This window comes from Xenopus tropicalis, chromosome 2, assembly GCF_000004195.4.
Source record: "Xenopus tropicalis strain Nigerian chromosome 2, UCB_Xtro_10.0, whole genome shotgun sequence".
Lineage (NCBI taxonomy): Eukaryota > Metazoa > Chordata > Amphibia > Anura > Pipidae > Xenopus > Xenopus tropicalis.
The window spans coordinates 154,014,260-154,037,160 of NC_030678.2; the positions used below are offsets into that span (position 1 = coordinate 154,014,260).

At 44.2% G+C, this 22,901-nt stretch overlaps 1 protein-coding gene across 1 annotated transcript in view; it reads right to left on the bottom strand.

The window, feature by feature from the left end:
• The window catches only part of LOC101734744 (WD repeat-containing protein 64), a 51,937-nt gene that overhangs the window by 19,636 nt on the left and 9,400 nt on the right, over nucleotides 1-22,901 (bottom strand). Inside the window, exons 5-15 of the mRNA XM_004912037.4 lie at nucleotides 22,014-22,079; nucleotides 21,478-21,708; nucleotides 18,972-19,054; nucleotides 18,516-18,608; nucleotides 7,024-7,069; nucleotides 6,773-6,819; nucleotides 6,487-6,607; nucleotides 5,699-5,768; nucleotides 4,368-4,611; nucleotides 4,026-4,131; nucleotides 1,814-1,965 (exon numbers count right to left, since the gene is read on the bottom strand). Coding sequence (XP_004912094.3) covers nucleotides 1,814-1,965; nucleotides 4,026-4,131; nucleotides 4,368-4,611; nucleotides 5,699-5,768; nucleotides 6,487-6,607; nucleotides 6,773-6,819; nucleotides 7,024-7,069; nucleotides 18,516-18,608; nucleotides 18,972-19,054; nucleotides 21,478-21,708; nucleotides 22,014-22,079 — 1,259 coding nt within the window. The remainder of the gene's footprint in view (nucleotides 1-1,813; nucleotides 1,966-4,025; nucleotides 4,132-4,367; nucleotides 4,612-5,698; nucleotides 5,769-6,486; nucleotides 6,608-6,772; nucleotides 6,820-7,023; nucleotides 7,070-18,515; nucleotides 18,609-18,971; nucleotides 19,055-21,477; nucleotides 21,709-22,013; nucleotides 22,080-22,901) is intronic.

Sequence of the window (22,901 nt, forward strand, 5' to 3'; positions counted from 1 at the left end):
TAATAAAAACAACCTTTTTGTTTCTTTAGTCCTTAAAGCAGTGCGTACACACAAACAGTTGTTATGCAGTCTGATGCTTTGACCCACAAGAACAACAGTGAAATCATACAGCAGGGCTAAACAAGGTTCGTGTATTATGGTTAATGGTTGGGAACACAAGTGCAAATGACTTGATCCTCTTTTAAAAGGAGGCAAGTCAGGCTTTCATCCCTCATCGTTATATCTAGTGGGCCCTTATTATATCAGATCCAACAAAGTGGGTAGTGAGAAGTGTTTGCTAGGCAGTCCCTATCCCCTACATCCTAAATAATGGAATAAGGGGTTTGCTAAACTACATTTATATTTGCTCTACCACAATCATTTTCTCTACCATCTCTAATTACCCCTTACCTAGAGAAGGTAATTTTAGGTATTTAATAGATGACTGCCACTTAAACACATAAGGGTTGATTCACGAAAGCGTTATCGCATGCTTTTTTGCATTAAAATTGACGCGAAAATAATGCTCGATTTGCTACAGTATTATCGCGTGCGTTAAAACGCATATCGCATGCGCTAAATAAAGCATGATCGCAAGGCGTTCATTTTAATGCATTGCGTTAATTCTCGCATAGAAATAGTACTAACGCATGATTCACAAACACATAAGAAGCGTTAGACATGCTAAATATCGCATTAGTCTGTGTGAAAATTAACACCTACTTGGGGCGGGCGGTAATTAAAGAAAATTGCGGTTTGTGAGCTTTTGGCAACACAATATGGACTTTGCAGTGGGATTTATTCAAGTCTGTGTTGGCCCTAGAGTGATGCAGCCGCCAGTTTGCAGGGAAATGGTCATTTTCATAAAAGTAGTTTTATGAACGTGTGTTAAATCGTGTGCTAATATAGCAAGCAGCGAAATATAACGCGTGCAGCTGGAATAAACGCACGTGTGGAAAATAATGCAAGAAAACCGCTCATCGCGACTTAAATAACGCAAACAACATCGCATCTTAATTAACTCAAGTATCCTATAGTGCAGTGTTTTTCAACCTTTTTTGGGCAAAGGCACACTTGTTTCATGAAAAAAATCACGAGGCACACCACCATTAGAAAATGTTAAAAAATTTAATTCTGTGCCCAGCAGCAGTGCACCCCTAGTACACTGGTGCCCAGCAGCAGTGCCCCCCTAGTACATTGGTGCCAAGAGCAGTGCCCCCCTAGTACATTGGTGCCAAGAGCAGTGCCCCCCTAGTACATTGGTGCCAAGAGCAGTGCCCCCCTAGTACATTGGTGCCCAGCAGCAGTGCCCCCTAGTACATTGGTGCCAAGAGCAGTGCCCCCCTAGTACATTGGTGCCCAGCAGCAGTGCCCCCCTAGTACATTGGTGCCAAGAGCAGTGCCCCCCTAGTACATTGGTGCCCTGCCTACGGCACACCAGGCAACATCTCTAGTTGTGCCGCGGAACAGTGGTTGAAAAACGCTGCTATAGTGAATCGTGCGTTAAGTTGCAAAAAATAAGAAGCGATAAAATTTTTAACGCATGCTATAAATAGGGCTCGAAATATCGACCTTTAGTGAATCAACCTTATAATGTTCAATATAGTAAGGCAGCAAGTGACGAAATGGTCTGCGCTTGCAGGCTTGATTATTTCCTGTCAGCTGATCTCTGAGGGAACACACAGCCCATCACTAAATGGCGGCTCAAGGGAAAGGATGTAAATGGGCAATATTTACTGATATATATATTCCAGTTTGGCAAGATTCTTTAATAGAGGGTATCATCTGAACCAAAATGCTTCTCTTGTGCTTCAGAAGGAGATTTGGTTCTTACTTTAGCTTAATCTGAAGAAGAGCTATGTCATCAGTGGTGACGCAAAGAGCTTTGATGCTGGGGATGTACACACAAGCACTCAGCTCTCCTCTGATTCCACTGGATTTGGAACAGGTAGAAAACATGCAGGTTTGACTCTGTATATCCCAAATCTAAATGAAATTTAGTATGATTAATATTATGATAAACATAATATCTTTGACTGTAAATAAGGAATATTTATATATGGTGTATCCATAAAATAATCTACGACACACAGTCTGGTTCCATCTATACACACAGGCACATATATATATATACTGTAAGTAGGTGCCTATTTTGCACAATTAATTTAAAAAGATTATTGTGTCCATTCTGCTCACAACTTGTGTGTGGTTCCACTGCCCATACTCTGGCTCATGAATTGCGCTTACACAAAGGAACACTACAATTAACATCTGCCTTGAGGAGTGTTACTTTCATGGTTCCTTTACCTTTTTTGCATTTCTTTGTGCCTAAAAACACACAACTGGCTGTGAACAGAGTAGAGGGCTTATTATACCATTTAAGCAGTATGGACCTTACTATCATAAGTATAATTTGCAGTATGGGCTGATAATGTGTTCAATCCTTTACAGTATGAGCACCTTATCCTAATTAGAAATAGAAAGCCAATGCCAATATGTTAACGAAGAAGGCGCAACACAATATTACAGGCCAATGTCCCAAGCAGCCATAATGTTCATTCATGATGTACTCTGCCTGTTCATGTACCAACACTAACCTAAGCCTGACCTGTATTAGTATTTGTGTTACATGCAGTACTGGGTTCCAAGACAGCATTGTTTCCCTTGAATATGGGTTCTTATGTGCACACCCACACAGGCAGAAATATGCAGGAAAAACACAAAGAACTAAGGTTGCAAAAAATGTTCAGTTGTTAGAGAAAATGTTGTGCTTTTACTATAACAAGTTTCAAGTTCTACAAAAGAATATTTTTGTTTTTCATTCTATTCTTTTAAAAGGAAGCTAAAAAGAAATCACATCGCAATAGTATAACAGTAAAATACAGGGAGCTCTAGCAACGGCACCTATACTTATTTCTGTATGGATGTAAGTCTGATTTATTAAAGAAACTGTCAAATTAGATCTCTATAATAGGCGCTCCCTGTTACACTGGAAATGGATTTCGGCTGGGAGCTTGGCCTAATGCCTGCAGATATTACTTGGAAAGCAGGAGTGGGTGCGTGCTGAGCGCTCTGATCTTTGGCACAGAGCGGCAAATTACATTTGGCAGCTCTATAAGGTAGGTGTCTGCAGCCATTAGCTTCTCCTGATTTCTTTCCTATGTAAGCACAGAGTTTAAATGCAAGATAATTGCTGGAAAACAATTTTAAAAGATAAAGGCAAAAATGTGCTAAGCTGCACAACAAATTGATTTTGCCTTTATTAAACAATAACATTGGGGCTGATTTATCAAATATTGAACCCTGAAGTAACAACTGCAAGACCTCTTATAAAGGAGATCTTATTATCAACCTTAATACATACAGTCTTCTGCATATGTATTTGGAGGATGGGGAGGCTATTTTATAGGGATCTTACTACATCCACATACATGAGAGGATAAGTGGAGATAAGAAAACATTACAACCACTTTATGATCAGGTTGGCAGACCTAAGGTAAGTAAGGAAAGAAAGAAGGAAATTCAAGTCTAAAGAGAAGGCATATGGGCCTTATAGAGGAAGACAGAGGGGGCAGTACTGTATTTATTATTTATCATATGTAGCTTATAAAGTGTTAAAACAGAAGTAAGATATAACAAGATAGATAGATAGATAGATAGATAGATAGATAGATAGATAGATAGATAGATAGATGATAGATGATAGATAGATGATAGATAGATAGATGATAGATAGATAGATGATAGATAGATAGATAGATAGATAGATGATAGATAGATGATAGATAGATAGATAGATAGATAGATAGATACTGATTAGGAGCGTTACAGAGGAAGCAGACCCTATGGTTGCAGGGGGCCCCATTAGTGTAGGGGTCCCAGTAAGGACCACATTAATAAGCAATTTCAATATATCTTGCTAGAATAGGTCAACTTGCCAATGTTTTGGGGCCCTATGTTAAATTTGCTGTGGGGCCCTGTAATATACCTTAAACCACCAATGCCATTACTGTATTAAGAAAGCAAGTCATATCCTATTCACTTACCTTTATGGTATTATCTGTGGCAATAGAAAATATCTTGTTCTCTTCTGAAGATATATCCAATGAAAAGATTGGAGCAGTATGGCCCCTGAGCATGCCTGTCACTCGCCTGGAATATATAGATAACACTTTATAGTAGTTTAAAAACCATACACACTTCTGTAAAGAGGATTTGGCAAAGGAATAAATGACTAGTCCAGAAGAAAGAAGAGTAGCATAAGATAATAAATAAAAACTTATGGTGAAAAATCCCATGGATTTCCTACCCAGAGGATTTCCACCCAAAAACAGCTGTCTGATTTTACCTAACTGACCAAATGAAAGAAAACAAGGTAATAAAATTACGCAGGCACGTAAACATTCCACATCCGAATGATCCGATCCATTCCACCTGTCACAACAAGACTATTCTTCTTGCAAAATGCAAATGTCTTCACTCCTTTGTAGACATGGAACGCAGTCTGATCTCCAGCAGCCCTTTTCTGTGGTGGCCCAATGGTGGCCGGTCCTTTTTTCCACTTTGTGTCCTTCATGTGATCCTTAATGTCTTTCATCTGTTGCTCTACATTTGTTGTTCCAGTAGTGCAACCTATATGAATTAAAGTGCAATTATTTGGTTGACTTTTATAGGGTATTGTGTGAAAGCTATGCTGGTAATATGAACTTTTATTTAGGCAAAGCCCAACATTTTATAGAACTGTAGGGACCCATAGGGTTAAGCTCCCTATGGCTTTACTTCCCTACTTTTCCTTATCTGTACTGTTATAGGGCAGACCCCTCTATACTCAGGTTACAGTTTCTTAAGCTATCCCTTACAGGTTTAGCCGATTTAACCACTCCCCTTGGCAGACTATATAGTGTCTTGCACAAGGAAGTGTTTTCCTCTTTGGCTGCCGGTGTGCTACCTGAAGCAGATCTCCATCGAGCCTGGGTACAGATCCGGCCCAGTAAGCCACTTTCCATCCAAATTAAGTTGGGGACAGGGCCCCGTGAATGAGGAAAAGACAGTATAGCAGCATATTTCATAGCACCCTCTAGAAGTGGTGAGTTCAGACAGAATTATACAGAAAGAGCAGCCATTTGCTCCATCCAGGATAATAGCAAAGGAGTAGTCTTCCTAACAGGCATTACTGGCCTTAGATTAGGGACACAGAAGTGCTAGGGAAATAGGTTAGCAAATATGCCTTGCCCTAACCTCCAAAAGAGCATGGGACTATGCCGGTGAGCTTTCCTACCTATCACGCTGTTGCTGTTCTACCTGCCCAACCTCTTGATGAGAAGGGATACACAGGGGAGCATCATATTTCTGCTATTAATCCATTTTACATCAACTGTATAACTGCATACTGCATAACATCTATTAAGTGAGTATACTGAAATACCCTGATTACCTTTGTCTTGGACAAATAAAGTATTATCCAGTTATTCTGCAAGAGCTCCTGGCGTCCTATTACTTTAATCTATTGCACAACACCAGTGTGAGTTGTAGTTCAACAACATCATCTAGCCCTGACATAGCTCCCATATAGCGGAGGTCCACTCCTGTGCATTAAGGTCGCATGTAACACATGCTCTACAGCACGCTACTAGCCTGGGTTGGCCATTTTATAGTCAAATAGGTGTTACAGAACTATTTATCAATTTATAGTATTCAGCCAACAATGCTCTATCATTACCTATTACCAAAGCAGTAGCTTCATCATTGGAGGCAGATATTATAGCCTTTATTGAGTCATAGTATTTCATCTGAAAAGAAAAAGAAGAAACATTTTAGGTTCCATTGGACTTACAATATGTTCCGCTGTCTGAGACACATTTCTTTCTACTAGCATATGGTGCATTTGTTCAGCATTGATTTACCCCTTGCTCCATTTGCACAACTGCACATTTGGCTGTGAATTTTCAGCTTGCCAAAGTCAGGTGTTTGCTTCCTAATGTTGGCTTTCTTTGGGCATAGAAATGTATGTAGAAGATATATAAAGTGTTAGTTTGATAGTGAACTTCTGATTAGTGTAGTGAGGCACCCACTGCACCATCCCTGGTGCACTGGATATGGAAGCATAGGTATGGAAGCAGTTAAAACATAGACAGTGGTTATTGTTGTCATTTATGGACAGGGATGAAAATAAGTTGGGGGGGGGGGCGGGTATAAAAAAAATGCTAAAGTGGCCTCCAGGTATTATTGTAACTCTAAACCAAAAAAAGATGCACTGAAGTCATATACTGCCAAACACTTATATTCCACATTAAAAACTAGCCTGTAATGACACATGGGACATGCTAGTGCCTTGTTTACCTTAGCAACCAGGCAGAGTTTTGAATGAGAGTCTGGAATATGAATAGGAGAGGGAATGAATAGAAATATAAGGACTAAAAAATAACAATAGTAATAAAGTTGTAATCTCAAAGAGCAATAGCTTTTTGGCTGCCAGGGTCAGTTTGATGAAAATGAAACTCTTCCTACCTGTGTAACCCAATCACCATGGACTTTCCAAGAGATGAAAGATACATGAGGAGAAAGAATAGCGTTGTCAATACCGATTGTAGGCACAATATTATCAGGTCTGGGCATCTTCTTCCACATTCTAGAAATATAAAGGTGCACAAACATGGATTTTCATCTTAGGTGCCGAGACTTTATTTCTACACATATATATTACCCCCATCCATCTGCTGTTTGAGCTGTCGGATGTCCCCAACTGGGATATGATCTACAGCACCCAAGCAAGTTCAGTAGAGTTTATTCCTACCTTAGGGTTTGTCCCACAGATGATAAAAGAAGAATATTCACACATCCCTGTAGAAATTAAAACACGGATAAAACCTAAATGAAGTCACAATTAGTTCACAAAATGATTTAGTGTTATAATTGAGAATCAGACAACATCATATTTCCCCTCAAGCAGCAGGTGGGTTTGACCTACTTTAAAAAATAGTAACATATTTATATTATTTAAAAATATTTATTCTATTACCAAAAATTGCTTTAGATCTACTGCACCTGGTCATCGCCGTACAGTATCAGGCACTCATCAGTATCAGTTGCGCTACAAAATGAAAAATAAAAGTTTGCTGTTTAAATAATGAATTTTAAATATCATTCAAACTGACATATTTTCACACAACATCAACGGATACCCTTTGTTTGAGTTTCCCGTGTTAGAGACTGAACCCACTACTATTTGGATCTTTACAAATTATTTAATGCCCCAGCGCAATTTTGTCATCAGTGAGGATTTCTATGCAAAAGTCTATGGGGGAGATTTACTAAGGCACGAACGCTTCCAATGCGTCCGAATGTGGTTTTTTCGTAGTGATTGGTATTTTTGCGACTATTTCGTCGCTGTCGCGATTTTTTTGTATATTTTTCGTGACTTTTTCGTCGCCGTCACGAAAAAATCGTATTGTTGTGCCGAGTGCAACAGTTTCGGGTTCATTCAAACTTCGGTATGGTGACTTTCCTTGGGCCAGGTTGGAGCTGCAGAGTGCCATTGAGCCCTATGGGAGACTTTCCTTGGGCCAGGTTGGAGCTGCAGAGTGCCATTGAGCCCTATGGGAGACTTTCCTTGGGCCAGGTTGGAGCTGCAGAGTGCCATTGAGCCCTATGGGAGACTTTCCTTGGGCCGGGTTGGAGCTGCAGAGTGCCATTGAGCCCTATGGGAGACTTTCCTTGGGCCGGGTTGGAGCTGCAGAGTGCCATTGAGCCCTATAAGAGACTTTCCTTGGGCCGGGTTGGAGCTGCAGAGTGCCATTGAGCCCTATGGGAGACTTTCCTTGGGCCAGGTTGGAGCTGCAGAGTGCCATTGAGTCCTATGGGAGACTTTCCTTGGACCGGGTTGGAGCTGCAGAGTGCCATTGAGCCCTATGGGAGACTTTCCTTGGGCCGGGTTGGAGCTGCAGAGTGCCCTTGAGCCCTATGGGAGAATTTCCTTGGGCCAGGTTGGAGCTGCAGAGTGCCATTGAGCCCTATGGGAGACTTTCCTTGGGCCAGGTTGGAGCTGCAGAGTGCCATTGAGCCCTATGGGAGACTTTCCTTGGGCCAGGTTGGAGCTGCAGAGTGCCATTGAGCCCTATGGGAGACTTTCCTTGGGCCAGGTTGGAACTGCAGTGTGCCATTGAGCCCTATGGGAGACTTTCCTTGGGCCGGGTTGGAGCTGCAGAGTGCCATTGAGCCCTATGGGAGACTTTCCTTGGGCCGGGTTGGAGCTGCAGAGTGCCATTGAGCCCTATGGGAGACTTTCCTTGGGCCAGGTTGGAGCTGCAGAGTGCCATTGAGCCCTATGGGAGACTTTCCTTGGGCCGGGTTGGAGCTGCAGAGTGCCATTGAGCCCTATGGGAGACTTTCCTTGGGCCAGGTTGGAGCTGCAGAGTGCCATTGAGCCCTATGGGAGACTTTCCTTGGGCCAGGTTGGAGCTGCAGAGTGCCATTGAGCCCTATGGGAGACTTTCCTTGGGCCGGGTTGGAGCTGCAGAGTGCCATTGAGCCCTATGGGAGACTTTCCTTGGGCCGGGTTGGAGCTGCAGAGTGCCATTGAGCCCTATGGGAGACTTTCCTTGGGCCGGGTTGGAGCTGCAGAGTGCCATTGAGCCCTATGGGAGACTTTCCTTGGGCCGGGTTGGAGCTGCAGAGTGCCATTGAGCCCTATGGGAGACTTTCCTTGGGCCGGGTTGGAGCTGCAGAGTGCCATTGAGCCCTATGGGACTTTCCTTGGGCCAGGTTGGAGCTGCAGAGTGCCATTGAGCCCTATGGGAGACTTTCCTTGGGCCAGGTTGGAGCTGCAGAGTGCCATTGAGCCCTATGGGAGACTTTCCTTGGGCCGGGTTGGAGCTGCAGAGTGCCATTGAGCCCTATGGGAGACTTTCCTTGGGCCGGGTTGGAGCTGCAGAGTGCCATTGAGCCCTATGGGAGGCTTCCAAAATCATGCACAGAAGGATCAAAGTTTACGATCATTTAGATATGAAAATTTCGTGACTTTCGGATCGCCAATACGATATTATCATGACTAATACGATTTTTTCGTAAGCATTTTTGTGACATTTCCGATCATCAGAAATTATCGTATCTAATCCGAAGTTTTCCCATTTCAGGATTCGAACTCTTACTTTGATGAATCAGCCCCTATGGCTCTACATGGTGTTTATATACAGTATCTGATATAATTTGGGATAGAATCCTGCACATACCAATATTACCCATTACCATTTCAAGTGATTATCATTTTTTTTTTTATTTTAAACTGAGTCATCTGGTCAGAATAGATTATCAAGTGGGTTGTTAATACATAGCAACATTCTCTCTAAATGTCAAAGAAATAGTGTTCTCATGGCAACATAAGGAAGTGGGACACTGACTTAAAATGTAATGATTGTAATTATGAACAGGATCACAACAGTGTAATTATTAAAGATAAAGGAACCCTAGTCACAAGGACTGAGTTTTGTCTTTTGACTTTAGCATTTATATATATATATATATTACACAACAAACACATTTTTCATACTGAATGAATAATTGCAATTAACACACATAATGCATAATGATATTATGGGGCCAATTTATTAGTGTTCAATTTTTTTTTTTTTATTAAAACCTGCAAACTCAAATTAAAGTTGATGAGACTTGATATAATTAAAAAATGTAAAATTTGACAAATTAGAATTTTGATAAATACCCCCCCCCATGTTAACGCAATACAATAGTCTGAATTAAAGGAATAGGAACTGTGGAATAAATGGAATGTACGAATGCACAGTACAGAACTGCCCCATACACAGTACAGAACTGCCCCATACACAGTACAGAACTGCCCCATTTACAGTACAGAACTGCCCCATACACAGTACAGAACTGCCCCATACACAGTACAGAACTGCCCCATACACAGGCCCCATGCACAGTACAGAACTGCCCCATACACAGTACAGAACTGCCCCATACACAGTACAGAACTGCCCCATACACAGTACAGAACTGCCCCATACACAGTACAGAACTGCCCCATACACAGTACAGAACTGCCCCATACACAGTACAGAACTGCCCCATACACAGTACAGAACTGCCCCATACACAGGCCCCATGCACAGTACAGAACTGCCCCATACACAGGCCCCATGCACAGTACAGAACTGCCCCATACACAGTACAGAACTGCCCCATACACAGGCCCCATGCACAGTACAGAACTGCCCCATACACAGTACAGAACTGCCCCATACACAGTACAGAACTGCCCCATACACAGTACAGAACTGCCCCATACACAGTACAGAACTGCCCCATACACAGTACAGAACTGCCCCATACACAGTACAGAACTGCCCCATACACAGGCCCCATGCACAGTACAGAACTGCCTCATACACAGGCCCCATGCACAGTACAGAACTGCCCCATACACAGGCCCCATGCACAGTACAGAACTGCCCCATACACAGTACAGAACTGCCCCATACACAGGCCCCATGCACATGTAGGGTTCCCCAAAATTTGGGTCCCCTAGGATTGGTTGCCCCCAGGATAGACCCAAAGGGAGGGTAACACTTTAGTAGTGGGACACCTTGGGTGGTTGGCACTATAAGGGTTAACAGGGATTTAACTTCCCTGCAGTTCAATAGTTAGGCCACAAGGTGCACACAGTATATAAGGCTGTGCAGCCATGTGCCTTGAGGTCTTATGCCTGGGACCCCTCTGGCTAGAGGATAGTGACAGGCTGGGTCTAGTGAGTTAGATGTGTGTAATAGACCATTCTAGGAGTGGTAGACAGGATTATTTAGCTGGGCAGCTTGGCCCCACCAGGAGGCAGATGAGATTAAGATCTCCCAGCACTGATAGCTGGAGTCAGGGATACAAGAGTGAGGAATAGGAGTTTGCCTAATCTGGGGGATAGCCGGGTGATATTTCCGGAGTGAGGTTTCCAAGGGGTGTCCGCTTGGCGGGAGTACCGGGAAGTGCCCTAGAGAGGGGCTTCTGGCGAGAAGTACCGGAGGGAACCCCAAAGGGAGGGTCATTTGGCTGGAGTGTTACCGGTATCCCAGGAGAGAGGGACTCCTGAGGGAAAGAGAAAGTATCCTGACATATCCTGTGTTTCCTGTATGCCAAAGCTGTCTACCACTCTGCCAATAAACACAACACTTTGTTCAGCATTACATCAGTGTGTGTGTATCTCTCCTGGAGGATCCACCTGCCTGGTAAGCAACTACCCCAGGGAGGGGGCAAGGTGCCAGGAGTGCTGGGAGTCCCCACAAAGGAGCAGTATATTAAGTCTCAGGAGGGGAGTTATAGTTCAGTCTATCCCTATCCTGGGTGGAGGCACGCCAAAGTACAAAGTAATAGCTGTTCCCCCAAAGTAAGCGGGGCTCAGGATCCCTGTAAGCGCCACAAGATCTCAGCAGGTAGCAGCACATTCTCTAAAGTGGGCTACATTTGGAGGCACTGCTGAGATCTTGCGAAACAACTGCAAAAGAACAGCAAGTACAGTGTAGAAGGGCCATAACAGCATTTGGGCCTAGTGTGAATTGGGAAGCCTGACCTCCGTCTGGAGTAAATTTTGGGCACCCTGAATCTGTATCCAGTGAGGGATAATTGGCGCCAAAAGAGCAGAGGAGTTGCTCTGGGCCAATCAGACCGCGGCCATTTTGGAAGTTAGCCAGAGCGTGTGCGTCTGAGCTGGGAGAAGGAGCTATCTGTGCAGACAGTGACAAGCATTGGAATGCCTAATCTTAGCAAGCCACTGCCACCTGGGCGGGGACCCTCACCTCCAGCTAGGATGCCCGGACGGGGAGCCGTGCGGATGGAGGACACCGGCCGCAGATTCATCTGGTCGGGCAGCTTTGCGGAGATGCGAGTAAACGACTCCCTCCATTGGATGGTACCGCTGTGTGGCGGGTGCGAGACCGAGTCGTTTGGATCTTTAAAACATCCGGAGTCTAGCTGCCCCACCTGCGACCGACCCTACTGGTGTGGACCACTCGGAGTGGGCCCCCGGGGGGCGCAAGTACTCGAGGTGGCGGACGTCACCGATGCCTGTGAGGGGCTTATCCTCAGTGAGGAGGAAGACCTAGAGGAGCGGGAAGAAGTGCCTGCTGTCCCAGCCCTGGAGGGGGACCCTTCAGGAAGGGAGGTAGAACCGGATGGGGCCTGCGCTCCCGCCTATACAGCCTCTTGTACTTCTCTGGCGGTGGAAGCTGCGGCCGAAGAGGTGAGTGCTGAGGGGGCCCAAAGTGATACCCACCCTGCCCCTGACCCACCTGTAGAGGGGGATGCTAAGCGGGCTACGCTACCCAGATCCCGCAGGCACAAGGGAGGGCCCAAGAGGGGCGCTTATCAAGGGTTGAGAGACCAAGCCTGGTCTGAGGCCATGGGGCCCCCATCACCAGCGCCGTCCGAATCAGGGCTGGATGAGGTCCTGGCTCCCCCTTCCTACCTGCAAGCTTTAAGAGCTGATCCGGCACCACCTCCCTATGGTCCGGAAAGGCCCCGCTCACAGAGTGAGTATACCACTGGGGCAGAGGATTCTGGAGATGAAGCTGGGGACAGTGTGAGAGCAGTGTTGGGCTCCCCCACTAGTTTTCTGGCCCCCCCTAGGGTTAGCCCAGAGGAAGAAAAATATTTCTGGGTTTTGCCTGGCCAGGCTGACCCCACTGTGTTCCGCTCAGTATCCAGGATACAGAGGGTGCTGAACTTTAAAGTACATATGATGTGGGGGTACTTCTTACCGTACGCACCCCTGTGGGTTTATGATAAGCTGGAACATATGATGGAAGAGTGGGTGGTAGATGAAATCCAACGTAAGGAAAAAATGCCACCCAATATCTTAAAAACCCCTGACCGTGCCAAGAGAGTACAGGCATGGAAGCATGTGCGTTCCAGGGAGAAGGAATGGTGGTGGGGCCGTACAGTGCTAAAGCATGCTGTCCAGAGCTGTGGAAAGAACAACCCTACACCACGGTTCTTTAGCATTGAATATGTCATGCCAGAAGGTGGAAAGGTGGAGAAGCCCCATCCCAGGTATTACATCCCCTATGCAGATGTGAAGAGCAGATTCACTTACCTCGTGTGAGGTGGATGCTCCAGAGGAGTAAAGTTTATCTTGCCTGTTTATTCAGTGGAGGCCTGGACTGCCTACCACTTCTCCCAAGAAGGGGAGCAGTTCCTCAGTTGAAGGGGGAAAAATCCCCTCCAAGGTTATGGCCCGGGATGGGCTCAGCAGCTGCCGGCTGGAGTTGCCACTTAAGTTGCATATCCCCACCCGTTGGTGGAAGACCCCAGGAGGTGCTGATCACCCGGGGGTAAGGACTCCCTCAAGGAGGAGGGGGGAGTACAGGAGCAGTTTAATAAAAATTTCTTTTTCTTTTGAGAGATAATTGTCCTGAGCATTTCTGAGTTATGTGTGAAATTTCTTACAGGGACAAAAGACTCTCTGGGACTTATACCAAGACTTTGGGGGTGGTGGGAAAGGTAAAATTGTATTTACTGTTTCCTCCCCTAGTGATACAGGTTTCTGCGCAGACACCGCGAGGGACCATGGAAGAAGTATTTGGTATAAGAAATGGTTGGGTAAAATGTATATGTTTTGGTTGAAGGTATGTCAGCCAGGAGGTGACATTTTTTTGTCAAGGGGGAGAATGTAGGGTTCCCCAAAATTTGGGTCCCCTAGGATTGGTTGCCCCCAGGATAGACCCAAAGGGAGGGTAACACTTTAGTAGTGGGACACCTTGGGTGGTTGGCACTATAAGGGTTAACAGGGATTTAACTTCCCTGCAGTTCAATAGTTAGGCCACAAGGTGCACACAGTATATAAGGCTGTGCAGCCATGTGCCTTGAGGTCTTATGCCTGGGACCCCTCTGGCTAGAGGATAGTGACAGGCTGGGTCTAGTGAGTTAGATGTGTGTAATAGACCATTCTAGGAGTGGTAGACAGGATTATTTAGCTGGGCAGCTTGGCCCCACCAGGAGGCAGATGAGATTAAGATCTCCCAGCACTGATAGCTGGAGTCAGGGATACAAGAGTTAGGAATAGGAGTTTGCCTAATCTGGGGGATAGCCGGGTGATATTTCCGGAGTGAGGTTTCCAAGGGGTGTCCGCTTGGCGGGAGTACCGGGAAGTGCCCTAGAGAGGGGCTTCTGGCGAGAAGTACCGGAGGGAACCCCAAAGGGAGGGTCATTTGGCTGGAGTGTTACCGGTATCCCAGGAGAGAGGGACTCCTGAGGGAAAGAGAAAGTATCCTGACATATCCTGTGTATCCTGTATGCCAAAGCTGTCTACCACTCTGCCAATAAACACAACACTTTGTTCAGCATTACATCAGTGTGTGTGTATCTCTCCTGGAGGATCCACCTGCCTGGTAAGCAACTACCCCAGGGAGGGGGCAAGGTGCCAGGAGTGCTGGGAGTCCCCACAAAGGAGCAGTATATTAAGTCTCAGGAGGGGAGTTATAGTTCAGTCTATCCCTATCCTGGGTGGAGGCACGCCAAAGTACAAAGTAATAGCTGTTCCCCCAAAGTAAGCGGGGCTCAGGATCCCTGTAAGCGCCACAAGATCTCAGCAGGTAGCAGCACATTCTCTAAAGTGGGCTACACACAGTACAGAACTGCCCCATACACAGGCCCCATGCACAGTACAGAACTGCCCCATACACAGGCCCCATGCACAGTACAGAACTGCCCCATACACAGTACAGAACTGCCCCATACACAGGCCCCATGCACAGTACAGAACTGCCCCATACACAGGCCCCATGCACAGTACAGAACTGCCCCATACACAGTACAGAACTGCCCCATACACAGGCCCCATGCACAGTACAGAACTGCCCCATACACAGTACAGAACTGCCCCATACACAGGCCCCATGCACAGTACAGAACTGCCCCATACACAGTACAGAACTGCCCCATACACAGGCCCCATGCACAGTACAGAACTGCCCCATACACAGTACAGAACTGCCCCATACACAGTACAGAACTGCCCCATACACAGTACAGAACTGCCCCATACACAGTACAGAACCTCCCCATACACAGTACAGAACCGCCCCATGCACAGTACAGAACTTTATCAAGCTTGATAAAGGGGTCACTTTGCCCCAAAACATTGCACCTCCGCATTAAAGGTTTTTAAAGGGCTTGCTCCCCTTTTTTGCAGCTCTGAGTGCCATTTGCATTTTGTTGCTACTTTGGTTTTGGGAGGGTGCCGATCCCTGCAGCAGTGTGCACCGGGCGTTTAATTATTTTGGAGAGCCAAAGGGTGTGCGGCATAGGTCTCTGTTTTGCATATTTACTAAAGTGGAACATGGTACAAATCTTTATTTGCTATGTTATGGGGTGCAACTACACCTGCCTATGAATGGCACCTTGTCAGGTAGAATTTGAACCCACATGCAATGGATGCCCATGGGCCACCCACCCTTACCTGCCCACCATTCTGTGACAACTGCAGGTGCAAAGCTTATTGGGAGTATTTTACATTCTCAAGTAAATAGCTCCTTTGTGCTCTTGTGAATGGCACACTAAAGCCTTAGCTATTTGGTTGCTAGGGCCCAAGTTACCTTAGCAACCAGGGAGTGGTTTTAATGAGAGACTGGAATATAAATAGGAGAGTGACTGAATAGAAAATAAAGTTACAAAAAGTAAAAATAACAATAAAACTGTAGCCTCACAGAGCAATCGTTTTTGGCTGCTGGGGTTACAAACTTCAAAGAGTTGGAAGAAGAATAATTCTAAACTATAACAAATAAATAATGAGGACCAAGTGAAAAGTTGCTTAGAATTGGCCATTCTATTACATAATTTTAAAGTTAATTTAAAGGTGAACTACCCCTTTAATACATAAAAACTCACCCACGTTCTATTTATTCCAATGGGATTTTTAGAAGAGTATTAGAATGGTGAGTTCTAACTTTCACCTGTTGATAAATACACTTCTAAATATCCCATAGGGATGAACAGAACGTGCCCTAAGGGGCAGATTTATCAAAATTTGCGTTTAGAGCTTAATACATAAAGACTCACACTCTGTTTATTCCTATGGGATTTTTAGAAGCTTATTTATCAATGGGTAGAACTCACCATTTGATAAATACGCTTCTATAATTCCCATAGGAATGAATACAATGTGGGTGAGTTTCTATGTATTAAGCGCTAAACATTTTAATAAATCTGCCCCTAAGTGTCTTATAAGACACAGGACCTTTTCTCTGAAAGATTTGTTTACATTTAATATATTGTTGCCTAAAGACAAGTATGTTTAATTCAGCTATGTGTGAAAGAGATCAGCACATTTGGTTAAAACAGAGCAAATAAAAACCTAAATATTAAATGTGTTTGAGAAATAGCAAAACACTATTAGGTCTTGTTTAAAATAAGTCAATGGGGTGATAAAAAGACATCATTATTATATTATTATATTATATATCAGTTTCTCTTTAATATCTGCAGTATAAAAAAAGAAAGAGCAATATAGATGGAAAATTGGAAATACACCTTTACTGAACCATTTCACAAACAATATTAAATTCTATCAAATAACAAACGGGTTAGATATATATCAGTGAGCAGGGAAAGAAAAACTCTTACAGAGAGCAGGGGAGCTTAAATTGCTTTTTGTTCTGCACGGATGAAACTAAGGGCAAAGAATGTGATTTAGCAATATCTATTGTTTTATTAAGATTGGGGTGAAAATCTGAAAATAGATTGTAGCCAGGGAGGAAAACAACAGGCATCCGAGCTTCTCTCTTGTCATTTCATAGGGGGGGAAATAGCAATCAAAATAATGTTGTATAATACTGATAATTTTACATCTGATAGAATTAACTGTACTTCGGAGACCAGCCTTGAACCATTCAGAATCAATCCCAATGATTCAATAATATGATCAAATATTTTTCCACAAAGTGGAAATTGTTCTACATTAGAAGCCTCAAAGTAATTAAAAATGCAGAATTAGGGGGGTTTTATCCTTCTCATACTGTTGTCAAATATAGCCCTAGTTGGTAGTCTGGGTCTATAGAGGTAGGGGAGAGCTGGTATGCTCTGTGGGTCCCTGTGTGTGCGGCCCACTGTTTCTTTATATATATATATATATATTTATATAGATCTATCTATCTATAAAGATCCCATAAATAAGGACTAACTAAAATTCTGGCTAGCACTTATATTATTACACCCCAGGAATTAAACTTATGGTATGTAGTAAAGCAGGCACAGGCTCTGCTGCTCCACCAAGGACTCCAGAATAGTTACTTATAGATAATACACAACCAAGTGGGTCAAGTGGGTAGGCCCAGAGCAGAGAGAAGTCTTGTGGAGTTAGAGGCGTTATATGCCTAAAACATAAATGCCTATGTGAGTTCTCCCACTAACTGTAACTTCTGTACCAGTGTCTGAGACATCTGGGAAACTATTTGCTGTGCACCACCTGTGAGTAAAGGTGGCCATACATGGGCAGATTTAAGCTGCCAAGTCAGGTCCTTTAGACTAATTCAACAACTTATCTGCCAATGCTTGGAGACCCCTGATGGGCCTACCTGACTGATATATGGCTGAAAATTGGCCAAGTGTCAATCAGGCAGGTTTGGATCGAAGACAGCATCAGCTTATTGATTCAGTCCTCGCTCCGACGGCTCCTATTCCCATAGTTGTATTGCGATCGTTTGGCGATATTTCCAAATGAGCAGACCTTATAGTGTATGGCCACTTTATGGTTTATTGTATGCTCCTACTATCAACTGACTTTGTGTTTTTAAAAAAACACTGCAGGCCAGCTTACTGAGACCTATGCAGTGTGTGAGTTATAGCAGCAAAAGCTTGCCTCCAGCCTGTAAGCAAAAGCCTCGTGTTCTGTATCTGGAGTACTCATGGGCCACATTGAATAATGTTATATGTGTATATAATAGCTATGATTTTTTCAACTAAGGCCAATGTTTGTGAGTCACTTTACAGGGAATTTATAAGTTTAAAAGTTCAACTTTCACTTATCTCTGTGCACAGTCTTATTTGGCTTGATTTAAGATGGACACGATGGCCTAGAGCTCAGCAGCTTCATTTTATTTTATTTGCCTGCACTGCCTCTTGTAAATCTGTCAGTGATGCCGTGACTTTTAACCAATATCCATAATATGATTCAAGACACCCTGGCTAGGATTAAGTATGGATCAGAGACATAGGTGTAAGGACTTAATGCCAAAAGGCAAACACTAAAGGAATGTTCCAGTGATATTATACCTTACCAATAAATCAAAGCAAAAGAAGTATCTGCCATTGGCGCCTACATGATCTTGGCAGGTTGGCGAATTATGAGATTCAGATTTCTTTTTTGACGCAGAGTAAATCTCGAAAAATGTAAGACTTTTTTTCTGCTACTTTTAGCGCTAAATAATATGAAATGGGGGGAAAAAGAATGCAACTGTTTGTAAATGGCCCCCATAATGTCAAAAGGCAAACGCTCAGGAATGTTCTAGTGAAGCACGCATTACTGTATTATTCCTTACCAATAATCCAGTTTCAAAGGCATAGTTTCCAGTCCAGTGATTTGGCAGTAGGGCTCAAGGTTGGACAGCTCATAAAACTGAAGTTCACGGTCCCTAAAGACAGATAATGAGAGATTTAATTTCCTGTAAGATTCCATTTTCTATACAATTTAATTTTCTATGAAAACCTTCATACCTAAGTGAATGCAAAAGAAGCGAAATTACATTATTCAGCACCAGAAAGCGTGTCACTAATATTATAAACTCTCAGGGTCAGCTGAAAATGACCTCGATAACTTCTCAGAAGATGTTATATTCATAACTACTAAAAGGCACCAGTAATTTCACAGAGGGTTCTGCACAATTGCAGGTAAAGTTTGCCCTTTTCCTGTAACCCATAGCAACAGCTGCAGGTTTTTAAAAGTTGGTTTAAACATGTCTGACCCCGGTAGGTATAAAAATAAGCTGTGTACATACCCAGTTCCCAAGATCAACTTGTTATACTGCAGCATTATAGTGAAATCTGTCACCCACTTTGGCATCTTTTTAACACTTTTTTCCTGAAACATAAGTGAGTATAATCATTAAAATATAGGTTATGAATATAGGTTACAGAAATGTACTGTTCTGTATTACATATATATATACTTTTCCCAGTTATTGTCTCACAAAATACTTTACATTTTATATCATTGGTACAGATGCACAAGGTAAAGAGGGTCATGCTCATTATAGATTGTAAGCTGTAATGAACGTGGCCCTCTTTACCTTGTGCATCTGTCATTATTTGTATGTTTCAAGTATTTAAGATGAACAGTATGAATAAACACTGAAAACATGATGATGCATATGTTTCAGATCTTGGTCCACTTATTTTATAGTGTCAGTGGCACTGCACAGGCTCAATGTGGTCAGTGCCTACTGGACTAATTAGAAGTCGCTGGGGCTGTCAAACATTTCTCTGGATATGCAGCTTTAAGGGTAAACTTTACTTTAACTCTTGCGACAATTTCATCGCCGTCGCGACTTTTTCGTATCTTGCACAAATTTTTCATCTCCGTCACGACAAATTCGTATTGTCGCGTCGAGTATGAAAGTTTCGGATTCGTTCAAGCTTCGGTATCGTGACTTTCCTTGGGGCAGGTTGGAGCTGCAGAGTGCCATTGAGCCCTATGGGAGGCTTTCCTTGGGCCGGGTTGGAGCTGCAGAGTGCCATTGAGTCCTATGGGTGACTTTCCTTGGGCCGGATTGGAGCTGCAGAGTGCCATTGAGCCCTATGGGAGACTTTCCTTGGGCCAGGTTGGAGCTGCAGAGTGCCATTGAGCCCTATGGGTGACTTTCCTTGGGCCAGGTTGGAGCTGCAGAGTGCCATTGAGCCCTATGGGAGACTTTCCTTGGGCCGGATTGGAGCTGCAGAGTGCCATTGAGCCCTATGGGAGACTTTCCTTGGGCCAGGTTGGAGCTGCAGAGTGCCATTGAGCCTATGGGTGACTTTCCTTGGGCCAGGTTGGAGCTGCAGAGTGCCATTGAGCCCTATGGGAGACTTTCCTTGGGCCGGGTTGGAGCTGCAGAGTGCCATTGAGCCCTATGGGAGACTTTCCTTGGGCCGGGTTGGAGCTGCAGAGTGCCATTGAGCCCTATGGGAGACTTTCCTTGGGCCGGGTTGGAGCTGCAGAGTGCCATTGAGCCCTATGGGAGACTTTCCTTGGGCCAGGTTGGAGCTGCAGAGTGCCATTGAGCCCTATGGGAGACTTTCCTTGGGCCGGGTTGGAGCTGCAGAGTGCCATTGAGCCCTATGGGAGACTTTCCTTGGGCCAGGTTGGAGCTGCAGAGTGCCATTGAGCCCTATGGGAGGCTTTCCTTGGGCCGGGTTGGAGCTGCAGAGTGCCATTGAGCCCTATGGGAGACTTTCCTTGGGCCGGGTTGGAGCTGCAGAGTGCCATTGAGTCCTATGGGAGACTTTCCTTGGGCCGGGTTGGAGCTGCAGAGTGCCATTGAGCCCCATGGGAGACTTTCCTTGGGCCGGGTTGGAGCTGCAGAGTGCCATTGAGTCCTATGGGAGACTTTCCTTGGGCCAGGTTGGAGCTGCAGAGTGCCATTGAGCCCTATGGGAGACTTTCCTTGGGCCAGGTTGGAGCTGCAGAGTGCCATTGAGTCCTATGGGAGACTTTCCTTGGGCCGGGTTGGAGCTGCAGAGTGCCATTGAGCCCTATGGGAGACTTTCCTTGGGCCGGGTTGGAGCTGCAGAGTGCCATTGAGTCCTATGGCAGACTTTCCTTGGGCCAGGTTGGAGCTGCAGAGTGCCATTGAGCCCTATGGGTGACTTTCCTTGGGCCAGGTTGGAGCTGCAGGGTGCCATTGAGCCCTATGGGAGACTTTCCTTGGGTCGGGTTGGAGCTGCAGAGTGCCATTGAGTCCTATGGGAGGCTTCCAAAATCATGCACAGAAGGATCAAAGTTGGAAAGGTTTTCCCACTGTTTACAATCGTTCAATACAAAAAAGTCAAAACGGCGACGAAAAATTTGCGCAACATACAAAAAAGTTGCGATGGCGCAGAAAAAGTTGCGATCTTCAGAAATTATCGTATTCAATCTGAATTATTCCCATTCAGGATTCGAACTCGTGTTGTAATGAATCGGCCCCTATCTGTCTGTTCCTGTGTTCCTGACCTTAGCCTGATCATTGACTTTTGCTGTTTTGCTGACAATGCTTCTGCACCCTTTTTCTGTACTTTGCAGTTAGTCTGGTTATTGAGCCTGGCCTGTTCTCCTTGACTTCACTCTGCTCCCTCCCCATTTCACCTGTGACACACTCCACTTGGCAGCATCCAAGTAGTATAGGGCTCCTCGTAATGTAAAGGTGCCAATTACAGGCAGAAAAGTGAGCTTAGACTGGAATCTTGGCTTTTGTTCTTGGTTTTGGGTGATAATATCCCCTTAAAGAAATACATTTATAATCAACAAATAGGTAGCTTTGTACTCACAAAGATTGCCTTATCACGTTTCAGTTTTAGCTGCGCAGACCAAAAATATATATGTCCATCTTCCCGGAGCATTATCAGAGTGTTGTCTGGCATGGGAAAAACCCTCAGGATGGGATCCCCATGAATCATTTCGTGGACTGTAGCTGGCAGTATGAAACTGATTCTCCTGCTCCTGCTGTTGGATTCCTCCAGTTCTGAGTAGTCCAGCTGCATGTAGGTGCAGAACTCATCCTAAAAATACAGGAGGCATGGAGCGTAGAGAAAAAACAGACACAGATGACCATGTGACAGATTTAGTGAAGGCACCTTAGGTATCTAGAGCCTTAGATCTGGGGTGAAGAAGACCTCAAACAATCTAAACATTGTAATCATCCTTATTGTCAAGTCCAGACACTCCTACAGCTTCAGGGCCCAAATGTCATTGGATATTTCCAAAGTCTGGTAATCTAATAATTAATCTAATAAATATATATAATAAGTCTGTATAGTCCCCAACACGAGCCCCCAACCTTTCTGTCTTATGTGCTTAAACTTACCCAGCGGATTTTTCCACTCGCTGTAAAGTCTATTTTCATAAAGAGTTTCTCTATTTGTTCATCGTTCTGTGAAAAGAACAATATTTATAAATGTTATATATGTGTGTATATATAAAGTATATATATATATATAAAATGTAGATGTAACAAAATGTTGGGGGATACCCCATATACCTTTGACTTTATACCAGGAATATACCACTGCAGGAGATCTAATTTTATTTATGGTGTTTGCGGAACAGATCAAACAGGGTCATTTGCGACCCCTTCGTGCCAAATTGTCCTCAGTTGTTGTGTGGAAAAATCCAATTTATTAATGTTGTATCAATGGGATCTCCTTGTTGCAAACTAAGCACATTGTGCCACCAAACATGTTCGTAGCTATAGGGTTCCAACTGCAGTCTGCATCAACATGCGCAGTGCACTTGCAGCTAAAGAATCAGAAGCACTTGTCATTTTGACAGCAAATCGCATTCGATTTACATCAAAACGCAAGCTCACTTGCACAAATCTTGACATATTGGCAGCAACTGCCATGGGCACATCTTTCCCATTACCACAGTTACACTGAAAAAAAAACATGGCGATCGTGTCAAAAAGTGCATTTTGCACATTGCACTTGTGGGTCATACAGTAAATGGCCCCTTTGGGCACTTATCTTAATGACACCTTTTTATGTCGTCTATTCAGCCAACTGACCTTAGCTGACTGTCAGCACCTTGGCTCATCTGGCTAATTCCCACTACCTTCTCCAACTTAAAGCAGTGACGTACATGATGGGAATATTATTTTCTCAATTGCAGGCCTGTCAGACAGAACACAATTTGGAACAGTTTTTTGTTCCAACTAAAAATGTCCTAATAATGAAGATGATAGCTGAGTCATTAC